The sequence below is a fragment of the Podarcis bocagei genome, assembly GCF_964188305.1.
Source record: "Podarcis bocagei genome assembly, chromosome: 8".
NCBI lineage: Eukaryota > Metazoa > Chordata > Lepidosauria > Squamata > Lacertidae > Podarcis > Podarcis bocagei.
This window is the reverse complement of record NC_138133.1, coordinates 56124142-56147537: the sequence shown is the minus strand read 5'-3', so window position 1 is coordinate 56147537 and position 23396 is coordinate 56124142. Positions and strand designations below refer to the sequence as shown.

General features: G+C 40.1%; 1 protein-coding gene across 5 annotated transcripts in view; it reads left to right on the top strand.

Annotated features, from left to right (window-relative positions):
• Window positions 1-2975: 2975 nt before the first annotated feature.
• ASPH (aspartate beta-hydroxylase) overlaps window positions 2976-23396 on the top strand; it is a 32218-nt gene continuing 11797 nt past the window's right edge. The window contains exons 1-4 of one of the 5 annotated variants that reach the window (XM_081205203.1): window positions 2985-3151; window positions 18797-18946; window positions 19414-19458; window positions 21745-21813. In XM_081205203.1, coding sequence (XP_081061329.1) covers window positions 3097-3151; window positions 18797-18946; window positions 19414-19458; window positions 21745-21813 — 319 coding nt within the window. In that variant the 5' untranslated portion in view covers window positions 2985-3096. Of the gene's footprint in view, window positions 3152-18796; window positions 18947-19413; window positions 19459-21744; window positions 21814-23396 lie in introns of all 5 variants that reach the window. The other 4 variants (XM_081205202.1, XM_081205200.1, XM_081205204.1 and 1 more) reach the window with 4 other exon arrangements.

The following is a 23396-nucleotide window of genomic DNA, read 5'->3' as shown; positions in this document are numbered from 1 at the left end:
TTCCAACTGTACTTTCCAGCAATCTTCACATATCACTAGATAATTCATTCTTACAGGGGTTTTGAGATCAACCTTTTGTTTAGTTATCAGCAACAGTTTCAGTAGCTTGCGCTAGAAGGTCACAACACTTTATAATTAAGTGTGGGTGAGGCAAATCTATTCCTTCACACTGAAGACAGATGAGGCTTCTTATTGAGTTTGCTATAATTCCTCATTATGCTTTACATTTTAAATATTAATAAGAAGGGTGTCATTGGAGAACAAAATACATTATTCCCATTCATCAAAGTTAATAGTGATGTATATGTGTCGATTTATCAAGGTTAACAGTGATTTATATGCATTGTTTCCAACATATATGGCAGTTTATCCTCAGAAAATTAACTTAAGGACATTGTTTTTCTTGTACACTGTAGAACATTTTACAGCAGTGAAGAGCCTATTAAGCTCACTGATAACTGAGGAATGTCATTATCAAAATGAAAGAAAACTATTGTCTTCTAATGGTAGGAAGCCAACTTTGCAAAACAGGCTGAACAAAAATAAACAGAAACAATGGGACTTCAGAATCAAGGTAGCTGATTTGCTCGTTTGGACATTAACTCTAAGCCAGCTGCTCCATGGTTTGTTTCCATACTGGGCTAAGGCAGGAGCAAAGCGGAAGCACTAGAGATGTGTGCACTAGCATGTAGCTCAGGCATATTAAGGGTGAAACAAACTGTACTTTGTGGCTTCTCATTATGCTAAAATGCAACCAGTATTAAATAAGTTGATTGAGTTGCAGTGGTCTTCAGTGGGTGTACTGGAATGCTAAACAACAGCCTCCCCCTACTTGGGCTCTCCAGATGTTTTGACAACTCCCATCAGTTCAAGGCTGGGAAAGACTGAGATAAAGTCTTGTAAACCTACATACTGCTTTACTGTACTGCAGTTACAAGTAAAACAGCTTTCAAAGGCTGGTGTACAACTAAGTTCTACTCAGAGTAGACTCACTGAATTTAATGAACACAGCTAAGTTGGTCCATTAATTTAAATGGGTTTACTCTGAGTAAAACTTAATTGAAAACCACTAATATGTCTAATGGCCTATAGCCACAGCTGTCTCCCACCTCTTTCTTTTGGGTGACTCAGAGTAGACCAACTAACACTAATGGAATAAATTAAGTCATGACTAATTTGACTGATTTCAATGGGGTTTCTATTAATGTGGGTCAGCCATAGCCCCACCCCCATTCAAAATTATTTCATTTTTACTGTTTTTCCCTCAGTATTCTAGATAGTGGTAAATTTCCCAGCTTTATATGCTGTAAACATTCCAGAATTCTAAAAGTCACAATTTATTTTGAGAAGTCCCACAATATACACTCTCACAAACTGATTTAATCTCCAAGAACAAGATCAGCATACTTCAAGTTTCCAGAAAATTCACGTTCTCATTTAAACCAATATTGAACAGTTTCTCATAACATTTTAAACTTTAAAAAATTCAAAATATTCAGGATTTAACTGAAATATTTGCTGTTCAGCTTCTGAAAGTTAAGAAGCCTAAGAAGCCATTGACGAGTGTATGAGCTAGACACTTGCACAATTTTTTTGTACAAGAATGCACACCCAAGTTTGCTTCTTAGTAAATTATTAACATTTTTTTTTTCTTGTTGAGATTTCACTCTACCCTGTTACTTATCAAACCTTCTTGTTAAGGGAGAGAAATTCTCAAATGAGTGTGCAAAAAATACATTTATTCCTCTTAGATTTTCAAAGCGTTTACTGTATCCTGGTGGAAAGAAATGTTGCAAAGATATTTCCTGCCTGATTTCAATAACTTTGAAATGTTTATGCAACATTACTGAGTTTTTATTTGTTTATTTATTAAATTTATACAGTATCCTCCTAAAGGTTCCCAGGTTTGCAATGACCTTGGTCATTCATTAAAACATATTCAATGAATGTCTCTGGATTATATACAGGAATAGTTAGAAACTTTTAACCCAGCTACATCTTTTTAAAATCAGCAATGAACTGATTGGGGATAATATGCAGTCTTCTCTGCATTTCTCAAGAAAAGCTGACTGATTTTTAGCTGAAGGTACATAAGCATGTATGTCATAGTCAATACAAAATATACATGTGTACAAATCAAATGAAACAAATACGACTTTGATGGTATCAAAGTATCATTAGGATTACAGTGCTATTTTGTAACATGAAACTTGCAGGATCAGACTTGACTGCATTACACCAAAGATATTTCAGAGGAGCAGATATACTGTAATATGCTATGCAATGCACTTCAGCAATGATTGCAAAGGGACCCAGGATGCATTACGGTGCACTTTGCCCTACAGTTAAGCTCACTGAACAGAAATGTAGTTCTACAGGCCTAAGTAAATGAGATGCTAGGCATGTGATTTGAGTTGCTGCTCACTAAAACAAAGACACCTGTGGGGCGGGGAGTGATTCTGATGGGAACCACAGTATGGGAGGCGAACGGATGCAATCTGACCTGAATCTCCACCGTGCAACTGATAAATTGACCCAGCGGTGGGGGGGGGGGGACCTCGGCAGCAAATCCCGCTGAATGGAATAGGGTGGGAATTAATTCCATCTGGAATGTGCGCAGGGCAATGGGAGCTCCTGCAAGCTGAACAAATGGTTCCGGGGCTGCATTGACGAGACACAGAACCAGAAGCAGTCGCTCCCAGGCAGACTCTCTCCCGCCCTCCACGTGCCCCCTCGCTCTCCCTTCCCTCTCCTCCTGCGTTGCCACGTTCCAATCGATGCGTTCCCAAGCACGGTCCCCGCCGCCGACGCAACGGGCGCGCGCGCGCGAGAACGTCGGGGAGGCGTTCCCCGCGGCCCGTACCTGCCAATCACGTTCGAGCGGCTCCTCCCCCTCCCCCTCGCGATTTGCTAGGAGCAGCTGCCAGTCGGGCAATAGGGGCTCCCGCCCAAGGGTCAGCTCGGCGTTCGGAGCGAAGAGAGGAGCCGCGGGCGTCCGCCTAGCCCCGCCCCCCATCGCGAACGAGCTTCCTCCCCCCCGTCGCGCGCTCCCGCCTCTCTCACTCTCCTCGGTGGCGTTACCTGACAGGAGGCGACATGGCCCCGCGCAAGAGCCCCAAGAGCGGCAGCCCCGGCCCCGGAGCCAGGAGAGGTCAGTAGTGGCCGCCCTGTTATGGAGGGCGCGCGGGCGAAGAGGTGCCTTCCTGGGTCTCCGTTCCCGGAGGCGGTGTTGCCGGGCGGGGAGGGTGGGGGTGGGAGCGGGGCCTCTCCTCTCCTGTCAGCGCCGCGCTTTTCGAAACTGGCGCCCTGAAGTCCTCTTGCAGCCGCCTCGCTGCCGGTCCCGAGGCGGCCCCTCAGGAATGAGGAGGAGGCGGCTCCCTCCCGTTGGGGAAGGGAATGAGGGGCCTGGACGGTGCTGCTGGGACCAGGGGCGGCGAGGGGAATAAAATGGAGCCCGGGATTTCCTCAGGCGGTCCTCCTTCTGAATACTGTGGTACCTCGGGTTACATTCGCCTCAGGTTACAGACTCTGCTAACCCAGAAATATTACCTCGGGTTAAGAACTTTGCTTCAGGATGAGAACAGAAATTGTGTTCCAGCAGCGTGGCAGCAGTGGGAGGCCCCATTAGCTAAAGTGGAACCTCAGGTTAAGAACAGTTTCAGGTTAAGAACGGACCTCCGGAACGAATTAAGTACTTAACCCGAGGTACCACTGTACCAGTCGCTGGCTAAACCGCGGGAGGCGAGAGGGCTCTTGTGTCCGCGAGAGCAAGAGGCGGGGACTCAGTGGGCCGTTGGTCCCGATCCAGCCCCGGGCTCTCCTTGCGCTGCTCGGCTGCAGGTTGTGAAAGCGCTCTCGAAATCCCTTCGCTTCTGAGCTCCTCCTTGAGCACACAGACTCCGAGGCGAGGAGGCGAGGAGCCTGGCTTCGTTTATTTCCCCTTCCACTTGTGTACACAGGTCACACCTCTCAGCTGGGTAGATCCGATTTAAAGAGGCTGCCATCCTGCGCGCACCTTCGGAGCTGGTGGTCTTTCTTGCTCTCTTGAAAATGTGTGGTTTTTGAAGGCATGGGAATATAGAATTGTAGAGTTGGAAGGAACCCCCGAGGATTAACCCCCCTTGCAAGGCAGGCATATGCAACTGTCCCATATGGGGATTGAACCTGCAACCTTGGCATTATCAGCATCAAGTTCTAACCAACTAAGTGATCCAGGCCGACTCTTGTGGAAGACAGTGGGCCTCAATTCCATATAGAGAGACATAGGATTGTGTTGCAGGGTTGCAAACCAATGTATTCTGGAGTGAAATGCCATGGCATTCAATGAGGCTTGCTTCTGAGTAAACATGCACCAATTCTTGATGATAAACACTTGGGGGTGAAATAGCTACTTCATGCACAAACTGGCACAGATCAAGTGTTGACTGACTAGGTTGATGTGCAGGCCCCTGTGAAATATCCCTAACTCTGAATTCTTTCTATCCCTTTCCTTTTCTCACGCCAGCTTTTTGTTGTTCAATTGCCATTGCTTTCTGTAATTCCAGAATTTTGTTCCATTCACAGCCCATTTGGGGACCATCTTCAGGACACATGAGGAGAGGCTAGCTAATGTGGCCTTTTCTTGGGGGATTATCATCCTGCAAGGGTATCTGCATTGTCCATAAAGTGCAAGTTACTGTGTGTAAGCAGAATAAAATTCTGTTCCATTCTGTATTGAAACACTGCAAAGTATTTCATACAGTTATTTTGAGTGTCTTTCTTTACACAGAAAGGTGGCTATCAGGTGCTTCTGATGATTGCTGCCTTGCTGTACGATGGTTTTGTGCTCTATCGTACACTAACTTGGAAGAATCTATTTCAAAGTGGTATGGTGGCACATCTTTCTCTTGAAGTGGATGTTGTTAACCTTGTTGTTAACTGGTGGTGTTGCATAAACCCACAATAAAGCAAAACTACTGTATCAGAATGGAATCCTTAAGATATTTATCTGGAAGTCCCATTGATTTTAGTTAGACTTACATGCAAATAAAAGTGCTGGTTTTATACAAAGTGCTGAGGCACTTTTCTAGCACAGTTATCTTTGGGAATCTGTAGTGGATAATCTGATTGTTGGTCAGAGGTTTTTTTGTTTGTTCAACACCTCTGTTCTGCTGGACACTAAACTGAATTACACAGATGAATTTTGCTGTGATTTGTCCAAAACTCTGTGTAATTCAGTTTAGTACAGCTTTGTGAGGCTGCAATGGTGGGAAACATAGATTTTTCTACATCATTAAATTAGCTGGCTAAGTGCATTTTCTAGGACTTGACACATGGCAGCCTAACCCACAATCTATCTCATTAAATCACCATTGTAGTTTGTTGCCTGTAATCTGGCATCAAGTTTCATGTGTGAGTATAAAATGCTTTCTCTTGATTGTGTGGCAAGACTTGTATCCCTTGCCAGTAAGGTATTTTCACTCCTTCTGTTTGGTTACTCCCTCATCTCCTCCAAAGTGTTTACGTGTCAACTGCCCATTAAAAAAGGGTGAGGTATGACCAGATTGTTTACATTTGCTCTTGTATTTAAATCAATGTCCCCTCCTTTTCCTTCTCTACTGGCATTTTTAGTGACAGAGAAATGTCTTAACTTGCAGAAGAACACATGCATAAGTGAATGGAAAACTTCATATAATAAAACCTAGTTAGTGATAAGAGGTCAGATGAATGTGTGGCTGGTGTTGGTATGAATGTCTTTAGGGTTTATTTTTCTTTTTTTGCCAAGCTTAAAATACCCTGCTTTTTAAATGTTCCAAGTAGAAAATATCAGTTCTCAAAATATTACTTTCTTCCAACTAAATATACTCTAGATTGGTATACAGATTTTGTGAAAATTAGGATTTTTTATTTTTTTTACTTAGCTAGTAAAGTGGAGTGTTAGCTGGCAGGTTTTTCTTTTCTTTCATTTTCATTGATTTCATTTCATTTTCTCAACATGGAAAGTGTGCTTTCCTCCACAGATTTTTGTTAAGTAGCTCAGAATTCATAAGGTTATTATCTCTTTCCTTCTCTGACAAGGGGGAATATCCTTACCTAAAGCCCAACCCTAAATGTGTTCCTTCAGAAGCAGGTCCTAAAGGGTTCAGTGGCACTTACTTCCATGCAAGTAAGTGTAGTTAGAATGCTGGCTACCTCATATGCATGTTTCAGAGTTGGTTCTGTTTAGATCAGGCTTCCTCAACCTCGGCTCTCCAGATGTTTTGGCCTACAACTCCCATGATCCTTAGCTAGCAGGACCAGTGGTCAGGGATGATGGGAATTGTAGTCTCAAAACATCTGGAGGGCCGAGGTTGAAGAAGCCTGCTTTAGATCAGTTGTACATATATTTACTTAGAAATAAATCCAACCTGTAGCATTAATGTATAGTTAGCCTAACATGGCCAAGATTTGGTGGCATTCAGGCATATTTCACCCACCCATCCTATACCTGCCTTCCTCAGTTTTCCAACATTGATGATACCTTTGTGTGCCTGTATGTGTTGGTAACAAGCTATATTGAAGATTTTAGAATATAATTGAGTAAACTGCTTTATGTCATATTATCATTCTGTTATATAGACACACACACACACACACACAACTGTTCACAGTCTCTGTGAGCTTACGGGTCTAACTGAAAAACGGCCATGGCTTCCACAAAGATAAGTCCTGTCCCACTAACTTTTTAGTGTTTTTTTGAGTATGTCAACAAGTCAACATGAATAAGGATGACTAAGTAGACATTGGGTTTTATTCAGTGTTAGTCCTACTCAGAGTAAACCCTATCCAGAGTAGACCCATTGAAGTGTATGATAAAGGAAACTTCAATGCTGTATGTTAATTTTAATGAGTCCTCTGAGTAGAACTTAGATACAATCTGTATTTAGAGTTTCAAACACCTAGGTAGCCTGAGTAAGTTTAGCAGTCATGGGATAAGAGGACAGGTCTTTATGCACAGAGTAGGGATAAATTGACAGTTTGTACAATGGAGGGACATAAGAAGCAGAAATGCCTGCACTTCTTAATTCTTTGCGCTTTCCATTCTCCTCTACTCTCTCTGGTCTCCACACCCACCCACCACTTAACTCCTTGCAAGGCTTCTCCTCATCCGGTCCCATCATGTAGTTAGCTAGTAAAGTATATCAAGTTTCTCTGCAATATAATGTGGCATTCTCACAGTTTACTTTGTTAAAGCAAGACTAAGACCAACATTCGTTAAATATAATGGTGGCATACAGCTTTATTGTGCTCAGTTTTGCCTTTACCTTTAGAACAAACATGCTATGCAAGGACGAAGGGCCGCTTGGAGTTTAGACAAAACATTGTATCTTTTCTTGGCAATTTCTTACACCCCTTCTGAAACAATGTACACTTTGATATTTCTCTGATTTTTCACTTCTGAAGAAATACTATAGAATATACATTATTATTATTTATTATTTCTGAACAATGAAGTATATCTCATGCTAATGGTTTATTGGATTCTTCATTATAGGCCATTTGTGCAATGTTTTCCTTGCACCAAGGTGATTGTTCCCTGATGAACATCATATACTGGTAAAGTGTGACGATTGCTGTGACTGATAACACTGTTTATTTTGTAACCACACTCATGGATTGATTTGCTGCATGAGAAGTTTTTGTTTGTGTGCTTTAAAATGCTGTGAAATGAGAGATCTAGGGCTGGGAAATCATTCAAATTCATAAATGCTACCTCCAGAGGCTCTAGCCATGAAAAAGATTCAAATTTCTAATCACCAACACATTTTTTCAAACAACTTTAGGCACATGATGATTGCTTTATCTGATTTTCCAGCCCTGGAGAAAACCTATGTTGAAGTAGTTGTATTAGTTTTCCTGAAAATATTACTTGCAGTGTTAAATATTTGTTAAATTGTTAAATGCTTGCATTGAAAGAAAACTACTAATGAGTGGTGTGGTTTCGGAATGAACAAGAAAATAATCAACAATAGAATTCTACTTTTAACTTATTTTGAAGATTTATACTCTGCCTTTTAATCAAATGATTTTCAAGGCACTTATTACAATAAACAATCACCATCACCAAAAAGTCACAAATATACACACCGCCCAGCACATAGCTGCCTTCAGTTCTGCAGTCTCAGTACAACTAGCTGTTGAAGCAGAGTGTTCTTTTGTGGTAGAGTGGGGAAGCAAACTCACGACTGCAGCTGCTCCTCCTCTATTTGACAGTTGGGCTCAAACTGTGTCTTCTTGCCATGGTATTCTACTGGTGGGGCTGGGAGGGTGTACTGCCTCCTAGTGGCCCTTGGCTCCCTGACCAGTGACAAAGGTCAGAGTGCTTCCTGTCTGCTCTGCAGTCCCAAGTAACTGGAGATAATCACTGAAATGCAGCATAGACTGCATTTTACTAGGTCAGACAATTCGTTCATCTCACCCATAATTGTCTACTCTGATAGGCCATGGCTTTGGCTTGCCAGAGTCTCATCCCCATTCCTATCACCTGCTACCTGATCCTTTTATCATAGCAAGGAAGGCCTGGGGAAGGGGGTTGAAAAGAGGCAGGTCTCTCTCTCCCCCCCTCCTGAAACTCCTCCCATGCTCTTGCTTGAGCAGGAGTTCAAAGCTCCTGTTTCAGGTTGTATAAGCACACCTTCGCAACTGAAAATTGCAGAGTGCACACATTTTGTTCTTGTGAAATGAATAGGTCTGAACATATCTGCAGTCTCCTTGCATGCCACGCAATCATGGTGATATGTTAGAAATAAGGCATTAAAAGCTTGACCGGATTGAGCAAACTTTTATGTCTGACAAAAGTCAAACCTATAGGCTGTTTATGCAATTTACCCCTTTTCTCCCTTAAGCAAGGATTTGGAAATATTATTTAATTATGTGATCAGACAGGACTCTTCTCATAGAGCTATTTAGGATTGCAGCTTTTACTCATGTTGCAACAATGGGAAACAGATAGTGAATGCAAAAGAGCATAGAAAGAAAATAATGGCAGTGTTAAAATGCCCTTTTAAGTTTTATGTGTGTCCCTGTCTTTCCCGCTTGGCCTTCTTTTATGCAGGCTGCCTGAACAGGCTTTCTTGGTATTCATAGTGTGATAATGATGAATATATCACCCCCCCACACACACACACTGTACAGTAGAATGAAATATTGCAGGGATGTCCAACCATTAGATCACGATCTACCCGTAGATTCCTGGCTGATCCTGGTAGATTATGGCAATCCACTCACCCCATGCACACTCCTCCTCCCTCCAGTGACAATGGGTAGATCACTGCCAGTTTTTTAATACTGGGAGTATGTTACAGTCTCTTGGGAGTTGGACGTTCTTGAAATATTGGATACAAAAATATCTTATGTATTCTTCCTTGGTGGTGTTGCCATTAGTTGAGGCACAGTATGCAACATGCAGTGGGAAGGCCTTTTATGTGCTGGTGCTTACTCTATAGAGCTCCATCCCATCTGAAAGGAGCTTCCAGTATCTGCTCCAGACCTTCCTATTTACTCAGGCCTTTGCATGTGATTAATTCCTAGCTTGGAATAATATATATTGCTGGCTACAGTGAGTGAAAGTTTACAGTAGTTTATTGTTTTAAAGTGTTGTTTTATTATATTTTGTATTTTGGTGAACTGCTCTTATATTCTGTCTACCTTTAAAAAATATATTTATATACCACTCTTCATCTGTAATATATGTGCTTTTGCATTCAATTGGAGGATGAGGCCCATTGTGAACCTAAACTGCTCTAATAACATGAATATGTACTAAAACTGGACGACTGAGATCTGATGTCTCAATAAAACTCATCTAGTTACTACCTAGAGATTTTAACTAAAACAAGAATTCTGTAAAGCATGTGCTGGGTATTTTTTGAGGCCTACATTGCTCTCCACTTTTAAAGCACGCTATACAGTACTAGGAGTACTTGGGTTTCAGTGTTAAGTGCAAATTATTCTTCAGCTTCTTCATAGTCTGTGGTGCCAGTTTTGTCCTGGCATCTTTGTAGAGTATGTGGAGTTTGTGTTGCTGTTTCAGTTCCATTTATAGATAGAATAGGAAACATGGCTTCATAAGAATGGAAATAGCAGCAGGAGCAGAAAAACTACTTGAATATAGCACCTGTTGCACCCTCAATCTATTCTTCAATACCCACTATCTCACATCTACAAACATAGTCTTGCATCTGTAATCACCTGTATTCCATCCATATAGTTTACTCTGTTAATTTTCTTAAAATGAATTGTGTGACTTTGGTTGGTACAGATTATACTTGGCCTTGAATCAATGTTTGGTAGTGACAGTAGTACTTCTATCCTGCTTGAGACTTGTTTAAATTATCACTATACCATCTCCTTAAAAAAATGAAATGAAATGTGTTATTATATTTATATCACAGCTTTCCTCCAAAGAGCTCCCCATTTTACTCTTACAACAATCCTGCAAGGTGTATTAGATTAAGAGACAGCAATTGGCTCAAGGTAATGTAGCGAGCCTTATGTTTGAGTGGTAATTTGAACCCTGGATTCCCTGGCCCTGTTCCAGGACTCTGAATACTACAAACGCCACATTGGCTCTCATCTGATTTTTCTCCCTTGTAATCTATTGACTAAGTACAATTTTTCAAACAAATGTATGTATTTTATGAACTGGAACGAGTGATAAAATTGAGATAAAATGATTTTTAGAGTGTTGTTACTAATTAATTTTCCAGCCTTTTGCCTGAGTTACTTCTCTGGATTAATTGATGAACAAATACCACAAGAGGTGAACAGTTATGTGATTAGGGGTTATTGTGTCATTTATTCTCTTCAAAGAGCTGCTTTTATACAACTAATTTGTAATCACTATGTTCCATTGACAGTGATGCTTTGTCCCATGAAATGCAAGTAGTCTTTATGACAACATCTATAAACACTTTTAAAGTACTTTTTAAGATGACGCAACGAGGGTGGATAATCTGTGGACCGTACCCTGCCCCCAAGAGTTTTTGTTACTGCCAAGGACCCCTCCCTAAAAATACCAATAAAAAGAACCTGACAATTTCTGTAGGTCCCCTGCTTTTATTCTTTGATGGGCAGATTTCAGTGGAGGATGGGAAGTTTAATTGCATGAGGAAGAGTCATTTCACTAATGCAATGCATTCTATGGATGCAAACCTGTTCTGGAAAATGTCAGGAAATTTCATTTCATTGGGTGACCTTGAGTTCTTTGTCAGTCTTTCTCCATTCTATACTATTAAATAATAATAATAATAATAATAATAATAATAATAATAATAATAATAATAATAATAATAATAATAATAATAATTTATTATTTATACCCCGCCCATCTGGCTGGGCCTCCCCAGCCACTCTGGGCGGCTTCCATAGAAACCAAAAATACAGTAAAATATCACACGTTAAAAACTTCCCTGAACAGGGCTGCCTTAAGATGTCTTCTGAATGTCAGGTAGTTGTTTATCGCTTTGACATCTGCTGGAAGGGCTAGCTTTTATAAGCCAGGATGGGCAAGGATCCAGGAGACAGGTGGTTGGTTTCACTCGTCCAAGCAGCCTGTCCACATCCTCGGAGGTAACAGATTGGAATTGATCCCACTCAACTTGACTAGACAGAACTCTAGCACTCTCTCGTCCCGGTCCTGCTCCCACGGTGGAGTCTACTTCTTCCCGAATCTGAGCGATTTTATCTGGAAAAAACTTTGCAAAATCATTGCAGGAGAACATGTGGCCCGTACTGGCCCCCGATGTTGCAGGTGGTTCCGCTAAATTGTGAACCACCTGAAAAAGTCTCCTGCTGCTGTTTTCTGCAGATGCAATAGGGGCGGTGAAGAAATTCTTCTTTGCCGTCGCTATCGCCACTTGGTAGGCTCGACGTTGAGCTCTAACCTGTGTCCGGTCAGATTCGGAATGAGTTATCCGCCACCGGCGCTCTAGCCGTCTCAACGATTGTTTCATTGCCCTCAGATCCGTGGAAAACCACGGGGCTATCCGGGCTCCATGCAATCGGAGAGGGCGCTTCGGAGCCAAACAGTCAATAGCCCTGGTTAACTCCACATTCCAGCGGGCCACCAGGGAATCAGCTGAAAGGCCATCAACATGGGATAAAGCATCCCCTACCACTCTCTGGAAACCATTTGGATCCATTAAGTGGCGGGGGCGGACCATCCAAATTGGTCCCACCTCCCTGCAGAGGGGATGGGTCGCAGAGAAGTCCAGTTGCACCAGGAAGTGATCTGACCATGGCACTTCTTTCGTTTCGCTTTTACTTAGTGTCAGATCACCAACATCCATAGAGGTAAACACCAGGTCCAAGGCATGTCCACGGCTATGGGTTGGGCCAGACTTATTCAGGGACAGCCCCATGGAGGCCATGCTTTCCACGAAGTCCCGAGCGGCCCCTTGTAAGGTCGTGTCGGCATGGATGTTAAAATCCCCTAGGACGACCAAGCTAGGTGTCTCAAGGAGAACATCCGCCAGGACCTGAAGCAGCTCGGGCAGGGAATCCTTGGTGCAGCAGGGAGGTCGGTACACCAAAAGGAATCCTGTACTGCCCCTATTGCCCAACTTCCAGAACATGCACTCAGAAAACTGGGTCTTCCCAATAGGACGCCTGGTGCAAATTAATGACTTCCTAAAAATCACTGCAACCCCCCCCTCCCCGCCCACATGACCTGGGTTGCTGTGCATAAGAGAAACCTGGTGGACAAGCAGCGGCAAGGACAGGCCCATCTGCTTCATCCAACCAAGTCTCTGTTACACATGCCAGGTCAAGTCCTCCATCCATGATCACGTCATGGATGGCAGTGGTCTTATGAATCATTGACCTGGCATTGCACAGCAGCACCTTCAGGTCATGTGGGTATTCCTTGCTGATTCTAGTATCCATCCGGTCAGGACCAGACCCGGAGGCAGGAATAGTCCTCAGACAACGACTAAACCTGCCCCCACTGTAATGACATGGTCTAGTCTTAGTGTAACTCCTCCTCCTACCCGGGATCACTGAGATGGCTGGGGCATGTTCCCCCTGTGGAACATGCCCCAGCCATTTTGTGGGCTGGGGCCCACTCCCCGGCAGCCCTGACCCCTCCCCCTAAGAACAAAATAACACCTTAAACAAACAAACAAAACCAATAAAACAATACAAACAAAAAAAATGTAAAAATTACAAAAACATCAAAAAAAATATAATAATTCCCCAAGCCCAACCAAACATCCATCCCACCCCCCACATACAAAAAATCCAAAGAAAATTTGTAAAAACATTTTAAAAACACTCTGTGCCCCTCCGGCAATAACAATTATTATTATTATTATTATTATTATTATTATTATTATTAAGAGATCATGTCTTTGTAACCATCCTCAGCTTAAATGTTTCATTCCTGTAGAAAGCCAGCATTTAGGATCCTCAATGTTGCAGTAGAAGTTACAGGTGCTTCAAATGAGGGGTACCACTGTACTTGAACTATCCCCAAGATAACTCCCAAGGTCAAAATGTAATTCTATATTGATTATGAATTGTAAAGGTAGAACCCATAAAATATACAGTGGTACCTCAGGTTAAGTACTTAATTCATTCTGGAGGTCCGTACTTAACCTGAAATTGTTCTTAACCTGAAGCACCACTTTAGCTAATGAGGCCTCCCACTGCTGCCGCGCCGCTGGAGCCCGATTTCTGTTCTCATCCTGAAGCAAAGTTCTTAACCCAAGGTACTATTTCTGGGTTAGCGGAGTCTGTAACCTGAAGCGTCTGTAACCCGAGGTACCACTGTAGTTGCATGCCCCTAGTTAAGTTTTTGTAGAAAGTGTTAGAGCCATGGAAAACCTTTATGGTTGTTCTCTGTGTAGCAGGTGTAATTTTTGAAAATACTGTACTAATTGTGGTTGCCCAGTTGTATGAGGCATTTTTGTATTAGCATTGCACATTCCTAAGTGATGAAGTGCTGCACAATGTGAGCTGACAGATGTAGTAAAGAGTTTTCAGATGTTTTGGATATCATGTAGAACAGCACCATGTTGAAAGTTTCCTGCAGCTTACACAGGGTGGTTATAAAACTTACACCAGCTTCACGTACAGAAACCAGTGAGATTCACATGATATTTTTAAAGCAGTAGTTTGTCTGGATATTCTCCTGTGTAATGACTAGACTAGGGCCATATCTGAATCTAGACTTGCAGGTTGTGCCCTTCTGCTGGGGGGAGGGGAATCAAAAGCCATCAGCTGGAGCTAAAGTCAGACAAGTTGGAAGCTGGTTCCCCAAATGCAAAACAAAGGTGTTGACCAGTCAAGAGAGTTTATGCTGTCTTTGAGTTTCAGGGGCCAGTGTTGGTCTTGAATTTTTCCTTCTCTGCCTGAAGAGGGCTTTGAGGCCTGAATAAGGTATGGGAGAGAAATTCAGTTTTGTTCACATTTAATGTGACTCTACCTAATTTCCATTTTCTGAAACAATACGTGAACCTAAATGCAGCTTTCTTTTGAAATTTACACTTCTCTGGATTCTGCAGCAAAAAAGAAAAGTGTGTAAAAATGTACATATTGTGGGAACATGTGCATAATAATAATTCTGTTAGTAATAGGAAAATTGCTTTGCAAAGTGCATTTTAGGAGAAATGCACATTAAAATGTTGATTTGCATTTTCATGACTTTAACATAAAAAATTGCAAACTGTTACTGTAATGTGGTGAGCTGAACTTAAGATTTAAAAATTGACAGATTCATCCATCCCTAGGCCTGAGTTTAGGAACGAACCATTGAAAACTGGAGTCCCTGATATCCTTGGATGTTTGCTGCTTGGTTCTGCATTGGGAGCACAAATACTAACCTGTTATAAAGGACCTTGTGAAAACTGTATAGCTGCCAGCTAGCTATCTCAATATTTTTTTCTTTACAAGGAGTGGCATTTAATAAATGAAGTTACTGTATTTGGCTCACTCTGTGACCTATATTTTCGTTAACTACTCTTTTGTACTTAATGATTCAATTAAATTAACTGAGCCATTTATTAACTTATTCACAATAAATTGATTTATTGCCTGTTTCCTTGTGTATGCATAGCCAAATCACACTAGTTAAGGTCTAACGTTTTACTCAGTTCGTACCAAAAAAACATGCTGCAGCCGTATAGTGCAGTTGCTTCAACTGATTTTCTTGCTGTTCCTCCCTATAAAATTGTTCTGAACTTCACATTGATGACGGGTCCAATTTATCTACAGTCAATAAATATATGCATGTATGGATTATAGTTTTATTGTTTAGGTAGATTTGCTAAATGGGATTTTTGTACCTTTTTTCCTAACATATTTAGATTTGGCTGTTAGAAAACAAATGCCATAGCTTCCTGAGGAGAGAATTGTTGAGGCATTAGCAGGCAGGTTTTGCCTCAGAGCTATTGCACCCTGCCCTACAGGAAGCTGGGTTGGTCCCATGGTGCTGTCACTTTTGAACTACTCAGCTGTGTACTGGAATGTAGTTTCTTTGAGAATGAAAGGTTTATTTTTATAGGCATTCTTTGGCTGCTCTTTACCATTAGCATGTAGGCAAATTATTCACTCCTTAGTTGTGAAACACTCTTCTCCTAAAGCACGTCGGAATTCAAGCCTGCAAATCTTCCAAAAATGCCAACAGTCTTTATTATTTGGGCTAGAATTCAACAAGTTAGCTGGGGGGGGGGGGTGTTGTGTGTGTGTGTGTGTGTGTGTGTGTGTGTGTAATCTAATGTTTACACAATGCTTTCTAAAAAGCTATCAGAAGGAAGTTTTTGAAAAATTGAAAAGGGGCTATTGACAATATTTCCTGCTTGAGGAGAGCTACAAACTAAAGCATGTTTATAAATATTAGTCTTTCACCAAACGCCATTACCTTCCAGTTCAAAGCTTGGTTTGCAAATGTTGAATCAGAAGGCAGCCTAGCTGCATGTGCCTACTAAGGACACACAATCCTTAGTAGTGCATAATACATGTGTTAGTGCCATTCTGTAATTGTGGACTACAATTGTGTCAAGTTTATAGCTAGAAATGCACCCAAAAGTCATCCGATGGCTGACTGTCAGCATCATGTAAATGTGTGTGGCTGTTGCCCAAATTGCACAGACAAGCTTTGTGTCCTGACTTTTGTTTGAGTTTGTACAGAAGGTTTAATGCTCTTAGAATTTAGTCAGTGAGGCATGCTTTCCTGCAATCATTTTTAAAAATCTGTTCTGTTTTGCGTCTCTGGTATGTTGGTGTTTAGAGATTAAATGAGACAGAAAAGATCCAGGATGCTTTGTTAGTAGGAGGGGGCAAATTTGATTGTCGTCAGCACTGGGTTTCCATATGGGTACTTAAAAGCATTTGGCTTGAGGATGATTGCACTAAAAATAGCTTTTGAGCAGTTTGCAGCAGGGTCCGATTTCGTGCCTTAGCTGAGTTGGCTGTAAGAAACTTTCTTTGTGGCTGTAGGAAGGCTTACATGAGGGACATTTTTTGCTGATTCTATCTGGACACTTGTTTTTTATATTAAGATTTACTTAATTGATGGATAAAGGACACTGATGCCATGGCTGAAGATTCAGGTATACTTCTAGCAGCTTGGAATACCTACTATATTTGTGACTCTGGGGGTGAGCAGCAAAACTGTAAATGTATTGTGGTATAACTTTAATCTGAACATTAAATAGTTTAAAAATTATTAATATTTGGGATTTCCTCTTCCTAGCTGTATAGCTTTATGAAATAGATACAATGCAAACAATGAGATTTATTTTTGACTAGATATATACAGTATTTATGACTTCATGTCTAATTAGAAGCATATCTCAATTTTGTTCAGTAGGGCTTAATCTCATGTAATAAATGGATTACATTTTGTCTTCAGATTTTGACAGTGGGTGCCATTTTTTCTACTTGAATCTAGAGAATGAACAGAGATCCCTTTATAGAAAATGGGGCATATTAAACCTGAGGTGAATGAATATTCACGAAGACCTAGTTCTTCACATTATTTTATGAGCTTTGAAAGTGCAGCACTGTATTTTACATGACTATGGGATCTGTATAGACATATGGTAGGTGAAAGTAAAGGCTTACCAGATTTGGAAATTGACCTACTTTCTACATGGCTGGCAGTTTTTGCGTGCAGGGCTGCATCCTTGATTTCGTTTTCTGGAATGAGTTTAAATTGGTATATAAAATATGCTTTTAGCTCTCAATTGGCTCTTAATTATAAAATGTCATATGATAAAACTTAAAGGGAAAAAAGATAAGGTTCTGATTAGCATAGCTCAGAGGAGTCTAGCTGCTGCTTGCAGTAAAAGCTTCACATCATAAATTGTTTCACATTGGTTCTTGAGTGGTATGTGTTTGCATAGCAGTCAACAGTGCTTCACAATTTCAAAAATAAATGTTTATAATGTGGCATTTTCCATGAAACTGAGTTTAAGTTTTTGCTAAATCTTAGGGGGAACTATCTGCTGCTGAGATCATTTTTACTTATATAGACTATGAAATATCAGTTGCTAAATACTATATTTATCTCTGCTTTGGACTCTACATTGTAAGTGGCTTCACTAGCCATGAAGCTGCTGGATCCAGTAGTGTGCTATATTATATTCCCATGACTTGTGCTACAGAAATATTTAAATATATTCATCTGTAACATGAGCAACTACTGTATATAATACTTGATGCTGCCCCTAATGACTGTTTAAGGCCAGGCTGAATGTGGAGAAGCTACTTCCTTGATTCAGTGCTAAATTTCTTAGTGTGCTTTAAAGACTGAGGATTTTTTTTTTGGTAGTTTTTCTTCTGGACCCAAGACTCTAGAGTAGAGTGCAATCCTATACATTAGTGACAGCCAACCTGTGGCCCTCCAGATGTTGGACCTCAACCTCAGTCATCCCTGGCCATTGGCCAGACTGGCTGGGGCTGAAGTTGGCATCCACAAATAGCTTGAAGGCTTGGCTACTTCTGCTATACATGTTTACACAGAAGTAAGTCTCAATGTGTTAATGAGTCTGATTATTTATTTATTTGTTTATTCATTTGATTTATATCTCACCATTCCTCACAAAGGAGCCCAGGGCAGCAAATAACTGTACCGAAATTTTAGCTTTATTTCCACAAGTGAGTTAATAACTAACTCTCTTCTGAAACTAATGGACCTATGAAAAATGGGAGCTGATAAAGTAATGATTACCGTACGTTTCTTTGCTAAGTAGCCAAACCTAGGGGTCACCAGTTCTTCATTTTTAAACATCCCCCCCCATAGTCCATAAATTTACTAACGTTCTTAGTTGAGTATCTTGACATCTCTGTGATCATACTTATAATATCCAGTTTAAACACCATGAAAATCAATAATCTTGCACATAATAAAGAATTATGAGATCTGTTCTAAACAAAATAATAATATAGTATTTACTATTCTGGGTTGGGTTGGATCCCCAAAAGGTGTGTATTACATTCAAGTTAATATGGTAGTCTTTTGCCCAATACCTTAAAAAAAAAAAAAGATTTAGGGGTGACACAGAGCTGCAGAGGGATGGAAGAGGCATGAGCATAATGGAAAACAGTTCAAATAATGAATTACAAAATGGGAAACGGGATTTAAATAAAGGATAAGTTTTATCTTTTTATGTTTGATAATTTTAAATGACTTTGATTTAAATTAACCCACCAGCCTTTTAAATAATTGCATGAAACCCTTCATTCTGAATTTTGTGTAATCAAATAATATATTTGCAGGAATGTATAATTGTAAGCCTTGCCTTCTAGTAGTAATTTCACTTGCTTTATTTTACAGAAGCAAGACATGGAGGGAACAAGAATGGGAAGAAAGAAGGAATTTCTGGAAGTTCATTTTTTACTTGGTTTATGGTAATTGCACTGCTGGGAGTGTGGACATCAGTCGCTGTGGTTTGGTTTGAACTTGTTGATTACGAGGAAGTGCTAGGTAAGCATTCCAACAGCATTTGAAATGAAGTAATTTTAATATTTCACATTTCCAAATGTCATTCTTTTGCAACTTAAGGATTTTGATTAAGAACCTTGGATCATATCCAGCTCTGTGGCTCCACTGGCACAAGGGACTTTTGTAATACACTTGAACTTCCTCTACCTCTCCTGTCTCCTCTAGCACCCCCTTCACAAAATCAGCTGCAAAGAGTTGAGGGACCCTCAAGAGCAAATTTTAAGGGGGCACAGGGGGAGGAGAGGAAACCCAAGTCTCATTTCCTAAGTGAAACCTCACTAGTGCAACATTGGATTTAACCTTTCAACAATTACGGGTGCTTATTCATTGTTCACTATCAAGCACCAGATATTCATAAAAGTGTTGATTTAAAGAGTAAATCATGTAGTTCATCTGTTCAGGTTTTGACAATGTGAATAATGGTTTCTATATTTTTACCACGCATGCAGCCAAAGCAAAGGACTTCCGTTATAACTTGTCAGAGGTACTCCAAGGTAGGATTATAGAGAAATAAACTATGCTTATACTTCTTGGGATTGAAATACCTGACTGTGGGCATACTGCTGGAGTAAACAAAATATGCTTCATTATTTTATCTTCTGCTACACCCTTCAATCTTTGCTTTCTTTAAGTGGTTTTCAGATTTTTAACCTTATTCAGCTGCTACTCTTTCTTTTAGGGTTGAGTGTTGGTACTTCTTTATTAAGCAAATTTATGAACCACTTGATAGATAAACAAATTCTCCAAGTGTACAAATAATAAAAAACTCAGGAGTAGGAGTTGGATCGCGTGAACTCCATGTTCTTTGGGGGAAGTGTATGGGCTAAGTTGACTTTCCCATTTTCCTATGAGAGTGGAAAGCTGATATAGGTATCACCTGGCATGCAGCCTGTTCTCTGCTTATCTCTATATGAAGCTGCTTTGGGGCATTTTGCTTCATTTGATTTGATTCTAGAGACTGTTGGAGCTCAGAGCAAATAGAAATGGTGTAACCATTTGCACTTCATGCCAAAATTATCTATAGGATTGAAGTCGGAGGGATGCAGGTGGGTGAGAAGACATTTCAATTGCCTGCCTTTCCCACAACTACCATTAATTTGGTTAAAGTCCACATGTAGTTGTGAAATGGAAGGTAGAGGATTTGGCTATGTGTAAAAGTGTAATCCATCCAATATCCAGACTACAAATATTTTTAAAGCGGTGAGCCTTAAGAACAAAATGTGACTTTTCAAAGCTCAGAATTGCAGATTTTAGCTGATTTATTACAGTGTTTTGACATCATGTGGAAATGAGTAATTGTTTCCAACTGAAATGTAGCCATGAAAATATTAGTATCTGGGAAGGTTAAATAATTATAGATTCCATAATAAATTCATTAAAATAAATTATGCAGGGTTGTGTTTAACCAAGTTATACTTTCAGTATACTCTTTGAAATTTATGGGCCCAAGTTAGATAGGTCCAGTAATTACAGTGGGTCTATGCTGAGTAGGATTAACACTGGCTGCAACCCACAATCACTATCTGTTCTGTTTAGGCAAGATTCCAAATCTTATGGTTCGCATAGCTGAGAGCATAGCATAGCTGAACTCAAAGAATCAATCAAACTGGTTTAGAGCTGTTTGCCTGCTTTTGTCACCTGTCTGCTCTGCTTTCCTGTCTCTGGCTATATTGGCCTTTGGAAGCAGAACAATCTCCTTAATTATGGCTTGTCAACTCAGACATCAAGCCAAACCATAGCTAGATTTCCTTTCTTATAGTGCTGGTTTATTATATTGTTTTCAGTATAACAATTGAATGTGTTGCTAGAATTTTCAGTTTCATTCTGGGATATTTTGATTTTTGTTGTTTGGGATAAAACAAATATGCCCTTTGAGCAACCACCTTGGCAGGACTCTGTTTTAGCTTCTTCTCCGCATGACTGTTGCTTCTGCCTTGTTCAATAAGCCATGGCAAAAAATGAGCTCAAACTATGCTCTCCAGTTTTTAGGATTTTCTAGCAATTAATCTGCTGTATTAGCCAGCTTGGCATGCATTTCTCTGATTGAAATTGCTTCTGCCTAAATTTCTTTTGAGTGTTTAGGGCTATGGCTCTGCCAGTCTCCCAAATGCAGCAATTGCAAATTTCCATAGCAGCAGGAATATTTCTATGTTGCATGCATCTGCATTATTCCTGAGTACACCAATTTACTGTCTGAAACAGATGCATTGAACGTTGTGTTTGATATGCTGCTTATGAAGTATTGTACCTTTGACATTAAATAGGCAATTTTATTAATAAGCAATCATCATGTAGCACTTAGCAGTAGATTTTTGAGTTCTTTCTTTCTTTTTCTAAAAATACTATTCCAGTAATCTAGATAAATACTATTTAGTGAACTGGTAGGTGCAATTCTGTTCCTATTAAAAGCCAATACCATAACTTCCATTAATGTGAATGGAGCAGGATTACAGCCATTGTGTCACTTGACTTGCATAGTCATTTCAGATACAAAATTGTTACAGTTCCTTAAACACTAACAAGTAATGAAGTGCTGATTTAGCAATCCAAAAGGATTTCAGATTTGCAGAAAGGTATGCTATCTTTTAAGGAGTTTGGTTTGTTTATCTGGAAAAAATGTATACCATCTCAAAACAGTTAGTAAGCTTGCATTTGTGTTTTGGAATGACATCTTTTATAAAATGTTGAGGCTCATGATTTCTTGCTACATTCCATCACACATTCAACAGATTAATATAGAAATAGATTACTAAATTAGTTTCTTTCTGTCCCTGCTCTAGGAAAACTTGGGATCTATGATGCTGATGGAGATGGAGATTTTGATGTGGAAGATGCCAAGGCTTTGCTAGGCAAGTAGACACTTCTAAAACTGTCTTAAACGTTACCTTCTGTTGCAGCATTAAAATAATGAATCTGGTTTCCAAAACTTCACAATATCATTATTTATTATATATATATTTAAACAAAAAGTAACCCAAAGTGTTAAAATAATCACAGTAATTGCTTAATATTGGTGAAATTACATTGCACAGCACAGTGTATTCCTGTAGTCCTGTTGTTTTCTTATACAGTATGAAACATTTAATACGATAAATGTTTAAAGTGATAATATATTTTAAACTTTTTAAGGTACCTGTATAAAAGATTCCTGAGAAACATTGGTCAGAAATCCTAAAGTCCTTAAGCCTATTAAGCCGCCTTGAGTTCCATCAGGGAAAAAGGTGTAAAAGAGCACTGGAACCATTTTATATAGAGAAACAGTCATATTATACAATGAAAACGAAAACAGAAGAGAAAAGCATAAGATTTAAGAGGGATGAGAACTGATGTAAAGTGTGAAGTTTGATTGTCAAACATACTGAAGCACATAACCTAAGATACAATTGAAGTAAAAGTGGAAAGAAGACCTATATAAGGCAAATCAAGAGGAAAAAGTAGCAAGACGTACCTAAAAAGCCAGAAGATTGACAAGACAGAAAAGGATTGACAAGACTTTGCAAAGGCCAGTCTACAGAGTGAGACGTGAGGGAAAAGGGCACTTAGGACAGTGCACCTGATTTGAATAGCTAGGTTGTAAAGGTGAATAGTATAATACTAGATTAGTAAGAGGAATTACATAGGTTGGAAGTGGAATGGGCTGTTAAGTCTAGAAGTGGAGAAAAGACTAAAAGAAGAAGAGAACAAGTCCTGGGACCTTTCTCAAATAAAAATAATTATCTATATCTTGGCATTTTTATGCTATATTGACATGCTGTTTAAAGGCTCTGTGTTGCTTCCTTATGTACAGGGATATTGATTTAACATTCAGATGTTCTCTAAGATCTTCAGCTTGTCTGGGAAACTTAATTTAGTTTGTGTCGCTGCACTAAGCAAATATATTCCTGTGTCTTCAGATACCTAATTCATTTGGTCATGTACAACCTTTAACCCAAATTGCTTTTGTGTATTCTGACTACTTGTGATTTAACAATGTACAGATATCATAGAAATCTACTGTATTTTTTGCTCTATAAGACTCATTTTTTCCCTCCTAAAAAGTAAGGGGAAATGTGTGTGTGTGTTATGGAGCGAATGCAGGCTGCACAGCTATCCCAGAAACCAGAGCAGCAAGAGGGATTGCTGCTTTGCTTTCACTGCACAGCGATCCCTCTTGCTGTTCTGGCTTCTGAGATTCAGAATATTTTTTTTTCTTGTTTTCCTCCTCCAAAAACTAGGTTCGTCTTGTGGTCTGGTGTGTCTTATAGAGCGAAAAATACGGTATATATTCAGGCACACCCCGAATCTCCTCCGTTCATGAGTCGACTAATTACCTATACAGCATAAACAACCCCCCCCAAAAAAAAACCCCTGAGGGGTGATGGAGTGATAATAGGCAGGTGCTATCATTGTTATTTGTGATTAATTCTTTCCCCAGTTTTAAGGTTTACATTGC